The sequence below is a fragment of the Geotrypetes seraphini genome, chromosome 14 (assembly GCF_902459505.1).
Source record: "Geotrypetes seraphini chromosome 14, aGeoSer1.1, whole genome shotgun sequence".
Lineage (NCBI taxonomy): Eukaryota > Metazoa > Chordata > Amphibia > Gymnophiona > Dermophiidae > Geotrypetes > Geotrypetes seraphini.
This window is the reverse complement of record NC_047097.1, coordinates 7364886-7382493: the sequence shown is the minus strand read 5'-3', so window position 1 is coordinate 7382493 and position 17608 is coordinate 7364886. Positions and strand designations below refer to the sequence as shown.

The 17608-nt window shown below is 42.4% G+C and overlaps 1 protein-coding gene across 5 annotated transcripts in view; it reads left to right on the top strand.

Moving 5' to 3' along the window:
- MYO9A (myosin IXA) overlaps window positions 1–17608 on the top strand; it is a 517771-nt gene that overhangs the window by 386195 nt on the left and 113968 nt on the right. For all 5 annotated transcript variants that reach the window (XM_033919771.1, XM_033919772.1, XM_033919768.1 and 2 more), the window contains 2 exons: window positions 15366–15478; window positions 17034–17191. In XM_033919771.1, the coding sequence (XP_033775662.1) occupies window positions 15366–15478; window positions 17034–17191 (271 nt within the window). The remainder of the gene's footprint in view (window positions 1–15365; window positions 15479–17033; window positions 17192–17608) is intronic.

Here is a 17608-nt window from a genome sequence, read left to right as displayed (position 1 = left end):
TCAGCTTCATAGCAATTGAGTTTGGTATTCTGGTCCCCCTTATGTTGCCCCGCACATTGTTCCAAGTTTACACTATGCCCCTTATATACATATATCAAGGCTCCTTACTCTACATTTGTGTAAGGTCCCTTTGTTTTAATTTCGTTTTAATTTTTAATTCAAGGTTTTTTTTCCGTCTCGCAAGAGTTATCCTACGGTTTTAAGAATCTTATGCCAGTTTTTTTCTGCCAGTATTTTTAAAGCATAGCTTTTATATTTCCACATTGTTATTAGGCTTTTCAGTATTTTATACTTTTCACAGTTCTTTTAAAGTCCCTTACAGTTCTTTTGTTGTCCCTTCGAGTCTATTTCACTGCACATTAGCATTTCTTTGGACCGTTTTTTCGTCAAGCGCAGTATATGGTTTTTAGCACCCTTGTTGGTTTTTTCAACTGTCATTAATGTGTTATTAATGTGTGTGCTCTGCTCATAGTGATGTATGACTCTTAGGGCTCCTTTTCCAAAGGTGCGCTAGGGTCTTAATGCGTGGAATAGCGTGCATTAAATTGCCGCATGCGCTAGCCGCTACCACCTCCTTTTGAGCAGGCGTTAGGTTTTCGGATAGCGCACGCTAATCCAGTGCGTGCGATAAAACCGCTAGCACACCTTTGTAAAAGGAGCCCTTAGTCTTCAAAATTAGGTATTTTTAACTTTAATCTTCATTATGCCTCTTAGCCTTTTAAATCTATTTATTTTTTAACTTTAATCTTCATTATATTTTTAATTTCCTTTTTTTGTGTTTTAAGAATTTTTATGCCCAACTGTTTTTAGGTTTCAAGTTTATTGAGATTTTGATTTAAACGCAATATCAAGTATTTTCAATGTGTATAACAATAATAATTTTGGGGGGGACAAATAAAACAGTTTAAAACCATAAACATACATATGGTTCTTGGTATGTGAAACAACAGATATCTTGGTACGTACATGTATCGTGTCCTTTCATACGTCACCCTCATGTTGATTTTATGTCACCTTTCGACTACTGTTTTCATGCATCACCCATTTCACAATTAAACACACATCACATTAGCATTGATGCAAGCTAACTATGATCTTAGCATATGTTTGGCACCACTGATCATCACACCATTGGCTCATTCAGCTTTCATTCACCATTTGATACATACATGCTAATATTACCTCTACAGAATTCCTTCGCTCCACTAGTGCACTGCGATACTCAGGAAAACAGAAGGGAGGTGGGACTGGAACCAATGAAGGTAACTCAAGAGAACAAGCGCACCCTAAGTACAAATAAAAAAGCCAAAAACAGAAAACTATTACTGTTGGGGGATTCCATCATCAGCGGCATTAACCTTGGAACACAGGGCGAGGAGACCAAAATAGTGAAATGTCTTCCAGGATCCTCAGCTACCAGGAGTTCCAGGCAAATACTGACTATAATTAAGGAAGAAACTAAGGATTTTAACACTGATGTTGTTATCCATCTGGGAACAAATGACCTGGCCAACAACTCCACACTTGCAGCACAGAAAGCTTTTCGGGAGCTTGGTGAGGGCGTGAAACCTTTTGTAAAGACTTTAGCTTTTTCTGAAATACTGCCTGCATATGGAAAAGGAGAGCAAAGAGTGAAAAACACAGAGGACTTTAATAGATGGCTCAGAGCCTGGTGTCATCAAGAAGGCTTCAGGTACATAGGAGGATGGAGAAATACATGGAAGGACAAGAAGCTATATTGCACTGATGGGCTACATATTACTACAGCAGGAAAAAGAAACCTTGCAGAGAAATTTAGACAATATTTTTCTAGGCATTTAAACTAGAAGGTGGGGGTGGTGTATGTACGAAGGACAATTATAGAGACCACCCCCAGCAAAAGAAAAGATGTGATAGTAGTAAAGGCTGCAACATAAGCAATATCAGCAACTCATTTCTTAGTATTGCAACGGAAAGTGAAACGACACAAAAATCCATACGAAAAAGGAGATTATCGCTGAAAAATAGCTGGAAAGCGATGACCACAAATGCTCGCAGTCTAAGCAACAAAGTTCATGATCTGCAAGCCCTGATATTAGAGGCAGATCTAGATATTGTTGCTATCACAGAGACATGGTTCAGTGAATCACATGGATGGGATGCAAACATACCAGGATATAATCTTTTTAGGAAGGACAGAGATGGTCATAAAGGTGGAGGAGTAGCTCTCTATGTAAAGATCAATATCCAAGCGACCGAAATGCAAGGGACCTGGGGAGAGGAAGAAGCGATATGGATTGCTCTGAAAAGAGAAGATGGAACTTCTATCTACGTGGGTGTAGTCTACAGATCTCCAACTCAATCGCAGCAAATTGATAAGGATCTGATTGTGGATATCCAAAAGTTTGGAAGGAAAGAGGAGGTTCTGCTGTTGGGAGATTTCAACCTGCCGGATGCGGACTGGAATGTTCCGTCTGCGGAATCGGAAAGAAGTAGGGAGATTGTGGATGCCTTTCAAGAGGATCTGGTCCTCACAAATGGAGAGAGTATCTCTAATGTTCGAGTGGATGCTCACCTGGGTAGTAGCGATCATCAAACGGTTTGGTTTGATATAACGGCTAAAGTGGAGAGCGGCCGCACGATACTTAAAGTCCTAGATTTCAAATGTACGGACTTTAATGCAATGGGAAAGTACCTGAAGAAAGAGCTGTTAGGATGGGAGGACATAAGAGAAGTGGAAAGACAGTGGTCTAAGCTGAAAGGAGCGATAAAAATGGCTACGGACCTTTATGTGAAGAAAATCAATAAAAACAAGAGAAAAAGGAAGCCGTTATGGTTCTCCAACCTAGTGGCTGAGAAAATAAAGGCGAAAGAGTTGGCGTTCATGAAATATAAAAAAACCCAAGAAGAGGAGAGCAGAAAGGACTACAGGGTGAAACAGAAAGAAGCCAAGAGAGAGATACGTTTGGCGAAGGCACAGGCGGAAGAACAAATGGCTAAAAATGTAAAAAAGGGAGATAAAAATTTTTTCAGATATATTAGTGAAAGGAGGAAGATAAAAAATGGAATTGCTAGGCTAAAAGATGCTGGGATCAAATATGTGGAGAGTGATGAGGAGAAAGCAAATGTGCTAAACAAATACTTCTGTTATGTGTTCACAGAAGAAAATCCTGGAGAAGGACCGAGATTGTCTGGCAAAGTTACACGAGAAAATGGAGTAGATTCTGCGCCGTTCACGGAGGAGGGTGTTTATGAGCAACTTGAAAAACTGAAGGTGGACAAAGCGATGGGACCAGACGGGATCCATCCCAGGATACTAAGGGAGCTCAGAGAGGTTCTGGCGAGTCCTATTAAAGACTTGTTCAACAAATCTCTGGAGACGGGAGTGATTCCTGGGGATTGGAGGAGAGCGGATGTGGTCCCTATTCATAAAAGTGGTCACAGGGATGAAGCAGGAAACTACAGGCCGGTGAGCCTCACTTCAGTTGTTGGAAAAATAATGGAAGTGTTGCTGAAAGAAAGGATAGTGTATTTCCTTGAATCTAATGGGTTACAGGATCCGAGGCAACATGGCTTTACAAAAGGTAAATCGTGCCAAACGAACCTGATTGAATTTTTTGATTGGGTGACCAGAGAGCTGGATCGAGGACATATCTAGATGTAATTTACTTGGATTTCAGCAAAGCCTTTGATACAGTTCCTCATAGGAGGCTGTTGAACAAACTTGAAGGGCTGAAGTTAGGACCCAAAGTGGTGAACTGGGTCAGAAACTGGCTGTCGGACAGACGCCAGAGGGTGGTGGTTAATGGAAGTCGCTCGAAGGAAGGAAAGGTGACTAGTGGAGTCCCTCAGGGTTCGGTGCTGGGGCCAATCCTGTTCAATATGTATGTAAGTGACATTGCTGAAGGGTTAGAAGGAAAAGTGTGCCTTTTTGCAGATGATACCAAGATTTGTAACAGAGTAGACACCGAAGAGGGAGTGGAAAATATGAAAAAGGATCTGCAAAAGTTAGAGGAATGGTCTAATGCCTGGCAACTAAAATTCAATGCAAAGAAATGCAGAGTAATGCATTTGGGGATTAATAATAGGAAGGAACCGTATATGCTGGGAGGAGAGAAGCTGATATGCACGGACGGGGAGAGGGACCTTGGGGTGATAGTGTCTGAAGATCTAAAGGCGAAAAAACAGTGTGACAAGGCAGTGGCTGCTGCCAGAAGGATTCTGGGCTGTATAAAGAGAGGCGTAGAAGGAAGAAGGTGTTGATGCCCCTGTACAGGTCATTGGTGAGACCCCACTTGGAGTATTGTGTTCAGTTTTGGAGACCGTATCTGGCGAAAGACGTAAGAAGACTTGAGGCGGTCCAGAGGAGGGTGACGAAAATGATAGGAGGCTTGCGCCAGAAGACGTATGAGGGGAGACTGGAAGCCCTGAATATGTATACCCTAGAGGAAAGGAGAGACAGGGGAGATATGATTCAGACGTTCAAATACTTAAAGGGTATTAATGTAGAACAAAATCTTTTCCAGAGAAAGGAAAATGGTAAAACCAGAGGACATAATTTGAGGTTGAGGGGTGATAGATTCAGGGGCAATGTTAGGAAATTCTACTTTACGGAGAGGGTGGTGTATGCCTGGAATGCGCTCCTGAGAGAGGTGGTGGAGAGTAAAACTATGACTGAGTTCAAAGAAGCGTGGGATGAACACAGAAGATTTAGAATCAGAAAATAATATTAAATATTGAACTAGGCCAGTTACTGGGCAGACTTGTACGGTCTGTGTCTGTGTATGGCCGTTTGGTGGAGGATGGGCAAGGGAGGGCTTCAATGGCTGGGAGGGTGTAGATGGGCTGGAGTAAGTCTTAACAGAGATTTCGGCAGTTGGAACCCAAGCATAGTACCGGGTAAAGCTTTGGATTCTCGCCCAGAAATAGCTAAGGAGAAAAAAAATTTAAAAAAAAAATTTAAATTGAATCAGGTTGGGCAGACTGGATGGACCATTCGGGTCTTTATCTGCCGTCATCTACTATGTTACTATGTTTATCTGCCACTAAGCTTTCATTCACCATTTGATACATACACTTTATCTGCCACTAGAATAAGACCCCTGGGTCCCAGTTTCCACCCAATGAGAACCATTCTTTGGAAAGCAACATTTTATTGTCTTCAATAAAGTTCCTGAATCCGGTACATCATCTCTGCAGTTTTTCTTTTGGTTTTGTGGAGTTTCTGGGGCATAAAGTACAAATATTTCCTATAGAGCACCCAGCTCATAAGAAAGCACTTTTAGGCCTTAAATCTGAACTGTTGACTTTGGGAGGGACTTTTTTTTGTCTTCAGTTCCCATGTAAATGTTTTGTTAAAATTGGATTCCAAGTGTCTGACAGGAGAGTATGATGCAGTGGTTAAAGCTATAGCCTTAGCATCCTGAGGTTCAAACCCACACTGCTCCTTGTGATCCTGGGCAATCATTTAATCCCCCCATTGCCCCCAGTGTTTCAACTTCTTTAAGCCAAGTACCCCTTAAATCTAACAAATATCAACCGAGTACCCCTTCCCAGGCTCCGCCCCTGACCCCACCCCCCATAATAATAGTACTAATTGTAATGCAATTTCTTCCATCCATTTTTCATATACACACAATATAATCTTATTAATACATAATGGTAACCACAAAATTAAAAAATAACACAAAGCATACTGTACGCACAGAAAATGTTAATTATCATTTATCGTCAAATATGTTTTATTGAGCACCAATAGAAACAACAATCAGAAACAAGAGCAAAGAACAACAAGGCAGCTCTAAATTGCATACAAAATCCATCAAACCCACAACCCATCCCCCCTCCCTCCCACTCTCACTGATGCCAAACAAAAGCAGAGTAAATAAGGGAGGGAAAAAAAACACACCAGGGGGCTAGCAGTTCAGAAGGCGGCTACGAGCCACCGGAGACAATGTGATCCAAAAGGGTTCCCAAATTCGTTGGAAGGCCCGTCCAGGCAAGGAGGAAATATCCTGAACTCCTCTCCGTTCCCAAGAGAGCAACGTAATCATGTGACTAGTCAGGAGCCTCCGCTTCCATCCACTTAAGCAAAATGCATTTGATAACAATCACTGCAGTCCAACGAAGGAATGCGGAGGCCCCAGGCTGACGGGGATGAAAATGCAAGGAGGCTCCAAATAACACCAAGGCTGATCTCTGAACTGTAATGTTCCAGATGTCATCAACAAAAAGAAAAACAGCGTCCCAAAAGGTCTATATTGATCGACAAGACCTAAACATGTGGCCGAGACCTGCATCCGGAGCACCACAGTGCTGGCAGTCCGCAGTCGGGCAGAACCCCACCAGGAAAGCTCTTTGAGGAGAAATATACAGGCGGAGAGTCAATTTGTAGTGTTGTTCCCAAAAAATAGCATATTTACTATACAAAGGTAGCTTTTTGATGGCATTCAAAATTACTTCATCAGAGAATTCCATATTCAAATCTATTATTATCATTTATATTTAGGGAGGTTTTTTTTCCCAAAGAGGTCAAGGCAGATGACTTTAAAATATGCAATAGCAAAAATAACACAGATATAGTGAAAATCCAATAATGTCAATAAATAACTCATTCACATGGACCGTGCAAGGTAAAAAAAATACTGCATATGCACAGACCATAGAAACATAGAGTATGACGGCAGAAGAGGGCCGGCGGCCCAACAAGTCTGCCCACTCAAGAACCCTCCCTCCCTCCCTCTTTTACGCATAACTCTGTAACCCCCCACCTGTTTGTCCCATCGACTTTTGAAGTCGAGCACGCTGCTAGCCTTGACCACCTGGCGTGGAAGTTTATTCCATCGATCAATCACCCGTTCGGTAAAGAAGTATTTTCTGGTGTCACCATAAAATCTTCCCCCCTTGAGTTTTAGCGAATGCCCTCTTGTCACCGTGGGACCCGTAAGAAAAAAGATTTCTTCCTCCACTTCAATGTGACCCGTGATGTATTTGAATGTTTCTATCATGTCCCCCCTTTCTCTGCGCTCCTCGAGAGAATATAAGCGCAACCTGGTCAGATGTTCTTCATATGGGATGTCTTTAAGTCCTGAGACCATCCTAGTGGCCATTCTCTGGTTTGACTCCATTCTCTTCACATCATTTTGATAATGTGGCCTCCAAAACTGGACACAGTATTCCAGGTGATGTCTCACCATGGATCTGTATAATGGTAGTATGACTTCAGGCTTTTGGCTGATACAGCTCCTTCTGATGCAACCCAGCATTTGTCTAGCCTTTGCTGAAGCTTTCTCTACCTGATTTGCAGCTTTCATATCTTCCCAGATGAGAACTCCCAAGTCCCTTTCTGCAGTGGTTCTTGCTAAGTTTTCACCGTTCAAGGTGTATGTTCTGCATAGGTTTCCGCTCCCAAGGTGCATTACTTTATATTTTTTGGCATTAAAGTTTAGTTGCCAAGTTCTGGACCATTGTTCCAATAAAAGCAGGTCCTGCTCCATAGTGCTGGGCCTTGTTGCGCTATCAGGTTCTGTTGCCCTGCCCACAATGTTGCATAGTTTAGCATCATCAGCAAATAATGTAATTTTGCCTCGAAGTCCCTGCGTTAGATCCCTAACAAAGATATTAAATAGCATCGGGCCCAAGACCGAATCCTGTGGTACTCCACTGGTCACTTTTGATGTTTTTGAGGGAATACCGTTCACCATTACTCTTTGAAATCTGCCGCTAAGCCAGTCTTGCACCCATTCTGTCAGTGTTTTTCCTAGTCCTAACAAGTTCATCTTGTTCAATAACCTATGGTGTGGAACACTATCAGAAGCCTTACTAAAGTCTAAATACACGATATCCAGGGACTCACCATCATCCAGTTTTTTTTGTTACCCAGTCAAAGAAGCTTATCAGGTTGGATTGACAAGACCTTCCCTTTGTAAAGCCATGCTGGTGGGGATCCCTTAATCTTTCATCATCCAGAAATGTGTCCAATCTGTTCTTGAACAACTTCTACATGAGTTTACTCACTATTAATGTGAGACTCACCAGTCTATAATTTTCAGCCTCTGACCTGCATCCCTTTTTGTGAAGCGGGATAACATTGGCAGTTTTCCAGTCCAGGGGAACTTTTCCCTTGCTTAGGGAAAGATTGAAGAGCACAGCTAACGGCTCTGCCAGAATATCACTCAGTTCTCGAAGTATTCTAGAGTGTAGATCGTCTGGGCCCATAGCTTTGTTTACTTTTAATTTTGATAATTCTTGGTAAACTGCGCTCGCAGTAAATTCCATGCCTTGGAATGGGTCCTCCAAATTCCCCTTTGTCTGTAGCTGAGGACCGGATCCTGGTGCTTTGTAGGTGAAGACTGAGCAGAAGTAGTTGTTGAGTAGTTCTGCTTTGTCTGCGTCTGAATCTGTAAAGTTGCCGTCAGATTTCTTTAGGCGTCCAATACCGCTTGTGTTGTTCTTCCTGTCACTAACGTATTTAAAAAAGGATATCTCCCCTTTCTTTACCTGCCTAGCTATGTTTTCTTCCATCCGGAGTTTGGCCTCTCTGACTGTCGTTTTAACTTTTTTGGATTTGGCCAGATAGGTTTCTTTAGCTTCCGGTAGTTGTGATTGTTTGTAGTTTACGAAAGCTTTTTTTTTTTTTTTTGCCTTACTAGTTCTGAGATCTCCGCGGAGAACCACTGTGGTCTATTTTTAATGCATCGTTTGCTCTCAGTTTTGATGTGTATGTTGGTTGCTCCTTGCAGGGTAGACTTCAGAGTCGACCATAGTTCCTCTACATTATTTGTTGTGCTTTGGTTTTGCAGCACTTTGTAGATGTAGTCCCCCATGCCCTGAAAGTTAGTTCCTTTAAAATTTAGGACCTTAGTCGATGTGTTTGGCCTAGTGGATCCTTTCTTGAGGTGGAACCAAACCATGTTGTGGTCGCTGGATGCCAAGGTGTCTCCCACCGATACCTCTGTGACACTGTCTCCATTGGTGAGCAACAGGTCCAGGATTGCCTGGTCCCTGGTGAGTTCCAATACCATCTGCTTGAGGTGTGCTCCTTGCATGGAGGCAATTAGCCTCTTGCTGTAGCTGATTGTAGCGAAAGGTTTGTTCCTGTCCACATCGGGCATATTAAAGTCTCCCACCAGCACTGTATCTCCACGCAGTGTGATGGTCTCAATGTCTTTCATTAGTTCGTCGTCTGCATCCTCCTTTTGTCTTGGTGGTCTGTATACAACACCAAGATATAGGCATTTGTTATTGCCCCTGGCAAGGTTCACCCAGAGGGATTCTCCTGTATACTTGATGTCTGTGATTTTAGTGATTTTGATGTCATCTCTAATGTACAGAGCTACCCCTCTTCCTGATTTGCCCTCTCTGTCTCGATGGAGTAACTTTATCCTGGTATGACCATATCCCATCCGTGGGACTCTGAGAACCAAGTTTCTGATATCGCCACTACATTGAGGTCGGCGTTTCTCATTTCCGTTTCCAGTTCCAGTATTTTGTTGCCCAAGCTACGGGCATTAGCATACATGGCTGTCCATTCTATCTTTTTGCATGGAGTGTTTTCTGACTGAGATAGTTTGTCCCCTTCATTCTTGCCTTTGTCCCCTTCAATCTTGCCTTCAATTTTGCCTTTGTCCCTTTCATTCATGCCTTTGCCCTCTTCAATCTTGCCTTTGTCCCCTTCATTCTTGCCTTTAAGGTTCAAGGTTTATTAATATTTGATGTATCGCTGAATCTGTTTACAAAGCGATGTACACAGGTAAAAAAGGGATAAGATTATAAAAATACAAATTAAAAATTCATTAACATCAAACTTATGACAAGACAGACTTGAACTGGGAAGGGAAAAAGGGCAAAGGTTACATCTGTTATATCGAGAATAACATATATGGAAAAAACAGAAGGGAACGGGGGTAGAAAAAAATTAAAAAGTAAAAATATTAATATTGAGTATTAAAAGCATCTTTAAAAAGGTGCGTTTTTAAGGATTTTTTTAAAAGAAAGAAGATCTTTTTCATTTTTAATATGTTGTGGCAGAGAGTTCCACCATTGTGGGCCCATAACGGAAAACATATCTGATCTTCTTGTACCTATTGTTTTCAGGGAAGGTATAGCTAGTAAGTATTGAGAGGATGATCTGAGTGAGCATACGGGATTATGAGGAATTAACATTCTTGCTATAAACTGAGGTTCGTTGTGGGCTAGGGTTTTAAATATAAGCAGCATGACCTTAAATAGAATGCAATGGCTGATAGGAAGCCTTTGCCCCCTTCCATCTTGTCTTCAATTTTGCCTTTGTCTTCCTTACTATTGCCTCTGTCTCCATCAGTGTCCATGTGATTTCTCCCCTCTGACCCCCTATCCATGCAATTTTTCCCCCCCCCCTGGCCCCAAGATGGAGTTTCCATCTCTCCCTCTGTCCCCCACTCTACCGACTTGATTACTTACCTCAGATACTAAGTCTGTGTCTCTCGCTTTACCTCCCTCCCTCCCACTGTCCCCTTTAGTATTCACGTGATTTCTTACCTCCAAGTTTTTTACCCAACTTGTGTGAGAATGGGTCCCCTCCCCCGGCTCACCTAGTTTAAAGCCTTCCGGAGCAAGTGAGCCAGGCGTCGTCCTAGGACGTTCTTCCCTCTTCCGGTAAGGTGCAGCTCATCCGGTCCCTGCAGTCCCTGAAGTGCATCTCCGTAGTCCAGGAAGCCGAAGTTCATCTCCTTGCACTATCTCCTAAGACACTCGTTAGTCCTCTTGATCCGTTCTTCCCTGGCTTTTCCTTTGTCTCTTACCGGTAGGATGGAGGAGAAGACCACCTGCGCTTCCAGTTGCTTCAGTTTTTCTCTTAGGGCTTTAAAGTCTTCCTGTATCTTCTCCGGTGAGTTCCTGGCGGTGTCGTTTGTCCCGATGTGGATGAGAAGCATTGGGTAGTGGTCTTGGGGCTTGATTATTTTTCCAATGCAGGTAGTCACATCCCTGATCTTGGCTCCTGGTAGACAGCAGATCTCTCTTGCTTGTAGATCTGGTCTGCATACTGGTCCCTCGGTACCAGACTTAATATGTCAAGGATGGAAAAAGCCTCAGACAACAGACCCTCCCACCATCCACGGATGGGATTTAAGGTGTTCAGGCTAAACCTCATAGGCATAAAAAACCACCCTCGACAATATAAAACATGCTCTGTGCAGTGCAAAATTAGAGTTAAACAAAATAGATGAGAAAAACCAACTTATCTTGTGAGATCGACCGGTACACCAACGATGGCCAGCGTTTCACATTACTGCTACCTCAGGGTGTATCCATTCCGATCGATAGCTTCAAAGCGGGACTCTTCAAAAAGCTTCCATGCACAAAAGATGGCTCAGTAACAACTATAGAAAAATATAGTGCAAAATATAGACAGCAGATATAAATTCTCAAAACTCACACATTGTGATCACTAAATTGAAAATAAAATTGTTTTCTTACCTTTATTGTCTGGTGATTTCATGATTTTCTGGTTGCACTTCCTTCTGACTGTGCATCTACCGTATATACTCAAATATAAGTCGAGACCCCCATTTTTCCCCTCAAAAAGGAGGAAAAATAGTTGACTCGAATATAAATCGGGGAGCTTAATATTCAAGTGCCATGCCCTGCCAGGATCTGCACTCAGTGTCCCCTCCGTCACGCCCTCCCCTACAAGGTTCTGCACTCAGTCCCCCTCCTTGCCAAGTTCTGCACCCAGTCCCCTTCCCTCCCTGCCCTGCACTCAGTCCCATTCCCTGCCAGGCTCTGAATACTGTCCCCTCTCCCTGCCAAGCTCTGAACACTGTCCCACCTTCCTTCCCTGTACCCTCTTCCCCCTAAAAAGAGCCAACCTCATCAATGATGTTACAATGGCTTGATTGTCCCATACTCCCTTTCTGCCCTCTAACACAGCCAGCAGATTACCGGTAACCATTCCCCTTAACTTAAACCACCTAGTGGTAGACCGGGACAGAAGGGATCCCTCCCATCTAATTACCACTCTCCCTCCTTCCCTATACCTGTTCCCTGGTGGTCCAGCGTGCATCCGGCACTGAAATCCTTTGTAAAGGTATTAACCAGCGGCGCACCTGGGCCGGCATGCAGGAGCGAGCTTTTTGTGCTGCCGACCAGCCCTGCACCACTCCTTGATAGGCTGCCACAAATTCTCACGGGATTCACGGTTCTCTTTCCCTCTCACTCACATGCCCAACAATTCTCCCTTTCTATTCCCTCCCTCCTTTGTCCCAAGTTAGTGCCGCCTTCCTCCCTCCTGTGTCCCATGTTCATGCCCTCTCCATTCCTTCTATGTCGAGTTTGTGCCCCTCCCCCTCCCTGCCTTTCAGCCTTTGTTGCCAGATTGGGCCCCTCCCATGTCCCAACGTGCTCCTTCCCCCCCCACCTCCTTTGTCCCAGATCATGTACCCTTACTTGTTCGAGCTGCATTCGCTTCTTCTGCCTTCAGTGAAACTTCGGTTGCCTTTGTTGCCCATTTACTTATCTGAATTATTTTTCTTTACTCAATCCAAGCATTCACGCAGTTCACACAGCCTTTTTACTTTTCCAACTGTCAAAGACTGTCATTACACAAAATACCACCAATCTTTGCTTTCTTATCAGGCGGCTTTATGGGACAAGGAACTGAAACCTTTGTTATTGAGCTCTATGTCTTACAATCATTTTCGAAAGCAACTGAAGACACATTTGTTCGCAAATAAATCAATTCTCTCTAGTTTGTATTATTTGTTATGTGGTCTAGAAATGACTTGTTCTGTTCTGTTGGGGGGATGTGCAGGCAGTGGTTCACATGCTGCACGTGGCTGACCCACAAGCCCTTCCCTCTGACATCGGAGAGAAGGTTTCCAGGTCAGCTACATGCAGCATATGAACCACTGCCTGCGTGTCCCCCCCCCCACCCCCCAACAAGTGGGGGTAACTGGGACCCCCCGACCTAGAAGGCTTTCCTCTGACAGGCAGGAAGGAGGGATCTTCGGTGAGCAGGCAATATTCTTGGTGGTAGCCAGTGCTGCGTACCCCCAGAAACAGCTCGCGTACCCCCAAGGGTACACATACCACTTGTTGAGAAACACTGCATTAGATAGATTGTGAACCCACCAGGACAGACAGGAAAAATGTTTGAGTACCTGAATAAATTCATGTAAACCATCCTGAGCATCCTGCATAGAAAATTGTCTCATGTTAACTAGTAGTATTTTTGTCCACACCCTTCCTTTTAGTATATTCTACGGGTATGGTTCATCATTAATATAAATAGTTTTCTTGGACTTATTTTCTTTTGGGTTTTTATAACTTTCTTAGTGAGGAACTTGATTGTTTTTATAAACTTTATAAATAAAAAAAATCAGAAAAAAAGGTAATATATTTTATAAAGGCAACATAGACATCTATGTGTCTTTATAATATATATTCCCAGAGCCAACCCCAGTAGTGTACAAATATCCACACACAAATTTATACCTATTCTGTAAAAAAAAAGGAATAACTATTTGCATGCACTGCAGTTCTGATGTGGCAGAGGCAAGGATCTGCCGTGGCCAGTGGCATAGTAAAGGGGGTGGGGGCAGTCCGCCCCAGGCAAGGTCTTCCTAAGGGCATAACACCCCTCCTCCTCTGAACACCTCCCCCCGCTCCTCTCCATGCCACACGCACCCCTTGCCTTCCCCCATACCTTTCTTACTTCCCCGGTGCAAGGTTGCTGCTCGCATCTGCATCAACACTAAGTGACGTCAAAGTGTGAGCAGACACCAACGTGGTCATGCTGCTCACGCCGAAGAAGTTAAAAAGGGAAGGGGGCACATACGCAGCAAGGGGGTGGGGGAGAGGTGCCACTGCCCAAGTGCCACTCACCCTTATTACATCACTGGGGGATGGCTGTGAGCAGCCTGTTTTCAGCGTTGCATATGCTGACTGACTGCCGCTGCGGCTTTGGTAAGGGAGGGAGGTCCAGGGGAGAGGTGGACCAGAAGTGTGTGTGGTAATGTGAGGTGAGGTGAGATGGATGGATGCTGGAACCATAAGTGGGAAGAGAAAGTGACAGAAGGAAAGAACAGATGCCGGAACTACAAGTAGGGGGGCTGATAGAGTGAGGTTGGAAGGAAGACAAAGCTATTTTTAGAGTAACTGTCAAGTAACCAGAAACTGCAATTATCTGGCATAAACCAATCCCTATGGGTGCCGGATAATTGAGAATTTACTGGATAAGCTAAGAGTGTAAATGTTAACAGCACCATGCCCCTCTCCTATGAAAGCCCATTTTATTTATTTATTTCATTATTTATATACCACTTATATCCTAAATGGTTAACATTTAGGTACTTTATCATATTTTCCTATCTGTCCCTGTGGGCTCAAACTCTATCTAGTGTACCTGGGGCTATGAGGGGATTAAGTGGCTTGCCCAGGTCACAAGGATTAGCGAGGGATTTGAACCCACAACCTCAGGGTGCTGAGGCTGTAGCTCTAATGCCTGCGCCGCACACTCCCACTCACACTACTGACATTTACATGCATAAGTGTATATTTGCACATATAAATGCTAGTAGTCTATAAATGTAAGCATGGATGATGCATGGTACAGGCAGAGCCTGGCAGATAGACTTTTAACCTTATTCTTCTCCATTTTATACTGTGACTATATTTAGTACTTTAGATAGATTGTGAGCCCACCGGGACAGAGAGGGAAAACTGCTTGAGTACCTGAATAAATGCATGTAAATGTTCTGAGCTCCCCTGGGAGAAAATATAAAATTGAATAAATAAAATAAATAAATAGTACAGAAAAAATTCATATTAGTAGATTCTTGTCATAAATACTGTTACCTGATTAAGTCTTCCTCACCCAGCCAAAGGATATAATTTTAAAACTGATAGACCAGTTTATGAAGGATATCAATTTATAATCCACTTGATCAGAAACTAGTACAAATTTCAGTTAGCAAAATTAAACAACTACAGTTATCCAAAATAAACAACTACTACAATTACAAAGCATAGTCCAGTAACAACTATGAGGTAGAATTAAAGCACATCAATCACAACTGTGTTTCAGTAGCCCCTAATGAACATACCTTCTTTATACTAGCATCCAATATGAGATAAATATACAGTACAATAAAAAAGGGCCCTTCCTTCTCTATTCATCCCAAAATCTAATTAAACTGACTACCAGTTCAGAAGAAAATTTATATAGACATGCACTTCACATAACTGCCAGCAGCAGTTGCTGCTCATTTTTCATTTTTTCTTTGGAGCCTCAGAAGCTTAGCACATTTTTATACAGGAAGTATATTCATTGCTGGGCTTTTAAGTTCATTTGTTGATTTTCATATAGAATTAAGTTATAATTAATATTCGTTATGTAACAATTATAGATGCTGCAGCATTCAACAGTATCTGAACGGCAGACAAAGCTACATAAAACCATGTCTCAAGGGGAAATTGGGAAACCAGTTGCTGTACAGAAGAATTTAGCACCAGATGGCAGGTAGGAAACTTGTTGGAGAAGAACAGGGCTGTGGAATGTCATCTAGGCAAAAAGTGTAATCACTTCCAAGATTCTACTTTTATCAAAGGCTGAAAACATGATGAGCCTAATATTCAAAAGGAATTAGCTGAAAAATGTGGATATCTAAATAGTGCTGCGGAGTGTCTATACAGACCACCTTGACACTATCCAGATAGTGGTAGACCAAGGGTGGAGTACTAGGTTATCCAGAAAGCTATTGGCTATCTGGCTTAGTTGGTTGTTTTGTTTTTTGCTGCATTAATTGTCAGGACTTTTACCTACAAAAAAAAGAAAAATTTAAGAAAAATTCCTTTTACTAAGGTGCACTAGTGGTTTTAGCACATGCTACAATGCCGCGCGTGCTAAACGCTAACGCCTCCATAGAGCTTGCGTTAGTATTTTTCATTTAGCGCACGCTAAAAACGCTAGCGCAGCTTAGTAAAAGGAGCCCTAAGTTTCTTCTGGTTAGTTTTTCCTTTGATCCCCACTTAAAAGGCAATTCTATAAATGGCATACTTATTTATACATGCAAAACTGCGTGTTTGGAGATGTGCATGCAACTAAATTGGCTAACAAGCCAATTAGCAACAGTTTGGATTTGTGTGTATCTTGCTAAGTGCTAGTCTATAAAGATCTGCATGCAAATCTTATAGTGCACAACTCAAAAGGGGGTGTGGCTATGGGATGGGCCTAGGTGGGTGAGGGGCATTCACTAAAGATGTACTCAATATTACTGAGTATCGTAGATTCACTCCTAACTTGTCAGGATTTATAACAGGTTTTTGATGGTGTAAATCCTTGTATTCAAAGATTAATGTGGAAATTAGCTGTAAGTGCTATTCTGTAAATGGCATACAATTCAGAGTGCTGTTTATAGAATAGCACTCCATGGATTTTTTTCAGCATCCAAATCTGGGTGCCATTTACTTAATCTAGTCCTCTATGTGGGCTAATTAACTCTTGCTTTTACAAAGCAGTGATAGAGGTTTCTACTGCAGGCCAGCGAAATACATTCTCCGACGCTCATAGAATTTCTATGAGTGTCGGAGCAATTACCTTGCTGGCCCACAGTAGAAACTTATACTTCAGCTTTGTAAAAGGAACCCTTAGTGATTATACTTTTGTGGCATTTTCCTTTATATATTTCCTTATGTTCTGTAACAATAAAGTTTAAGAACATAAGAATAGCCACAGTGGTCACAAGTACCTGGCAGAAACCCAGATAATAGCTGTTTTCTCACTGTATTTTATTTTTAGAGATTGACTTTGATTCTAATACTTTGAAACTTAATAAAAAAAAAATTTGGACAGCAAAATGATGGGTTGAATATTCCTGCTCTGCAAATAGCTAGTGCTGTTGACCATCTGGATAGTGTTACTGAATATCTGTGGTGGTGTTTAAAACTAATACTGACCACATTTTAATTATTTATCTGGATATTCTCTGAAGTTCCGAAACGTGTTCATGCAGAGTTTTCTACAGTTAGAAGTTTGACATGAGCATCTGCAAGAACTTTGTGTTTTTGGTTTACAGACCACAACGAGGCAAGATGAGATTCTGGGGAAAAGGGAAACAGGGAGAGAAAAAGATGTCTCGAGAGAAGTTGGCAACGCAGTCTGAGCTGCTAGAGGTCTGTGCTGAGCAAGAAGCACCAGGGATGGACATGATGACTGTGTTACGGTTTAGCGAAGGTGAATATAAAAAGAGGTGCAGGAGGACATACCCCAAGATGAAAAGTCTGCTTCTTATAATTAATACATGTGGGATTCGAGAATTTGAAAAATAAAGCAATATACTTATATATAGAAATGTGAGCCAGATATATTAAGGAACGTATAAATCATTCTGTGGAACATCTAAATGCATTTTTCTTTTGACATTATTTTATCAATAGCCACATGCGCTAGAAACATTATTATTGAAAATCACTTATGTTGTTTCTATATACAGTATCTGCTGATTCTGTATCCGTAGTTTCATTTATCCAGTTTACCATGGCCCGAGCACTGAGTGCTCCCTTCCGCATTCTATCCCACTATGCCCACAGCCCTCCCAGTGTTCCTCCTCAAATCTTCACCAATAGCAAGCAACATTTCCTGCCTGCTGTT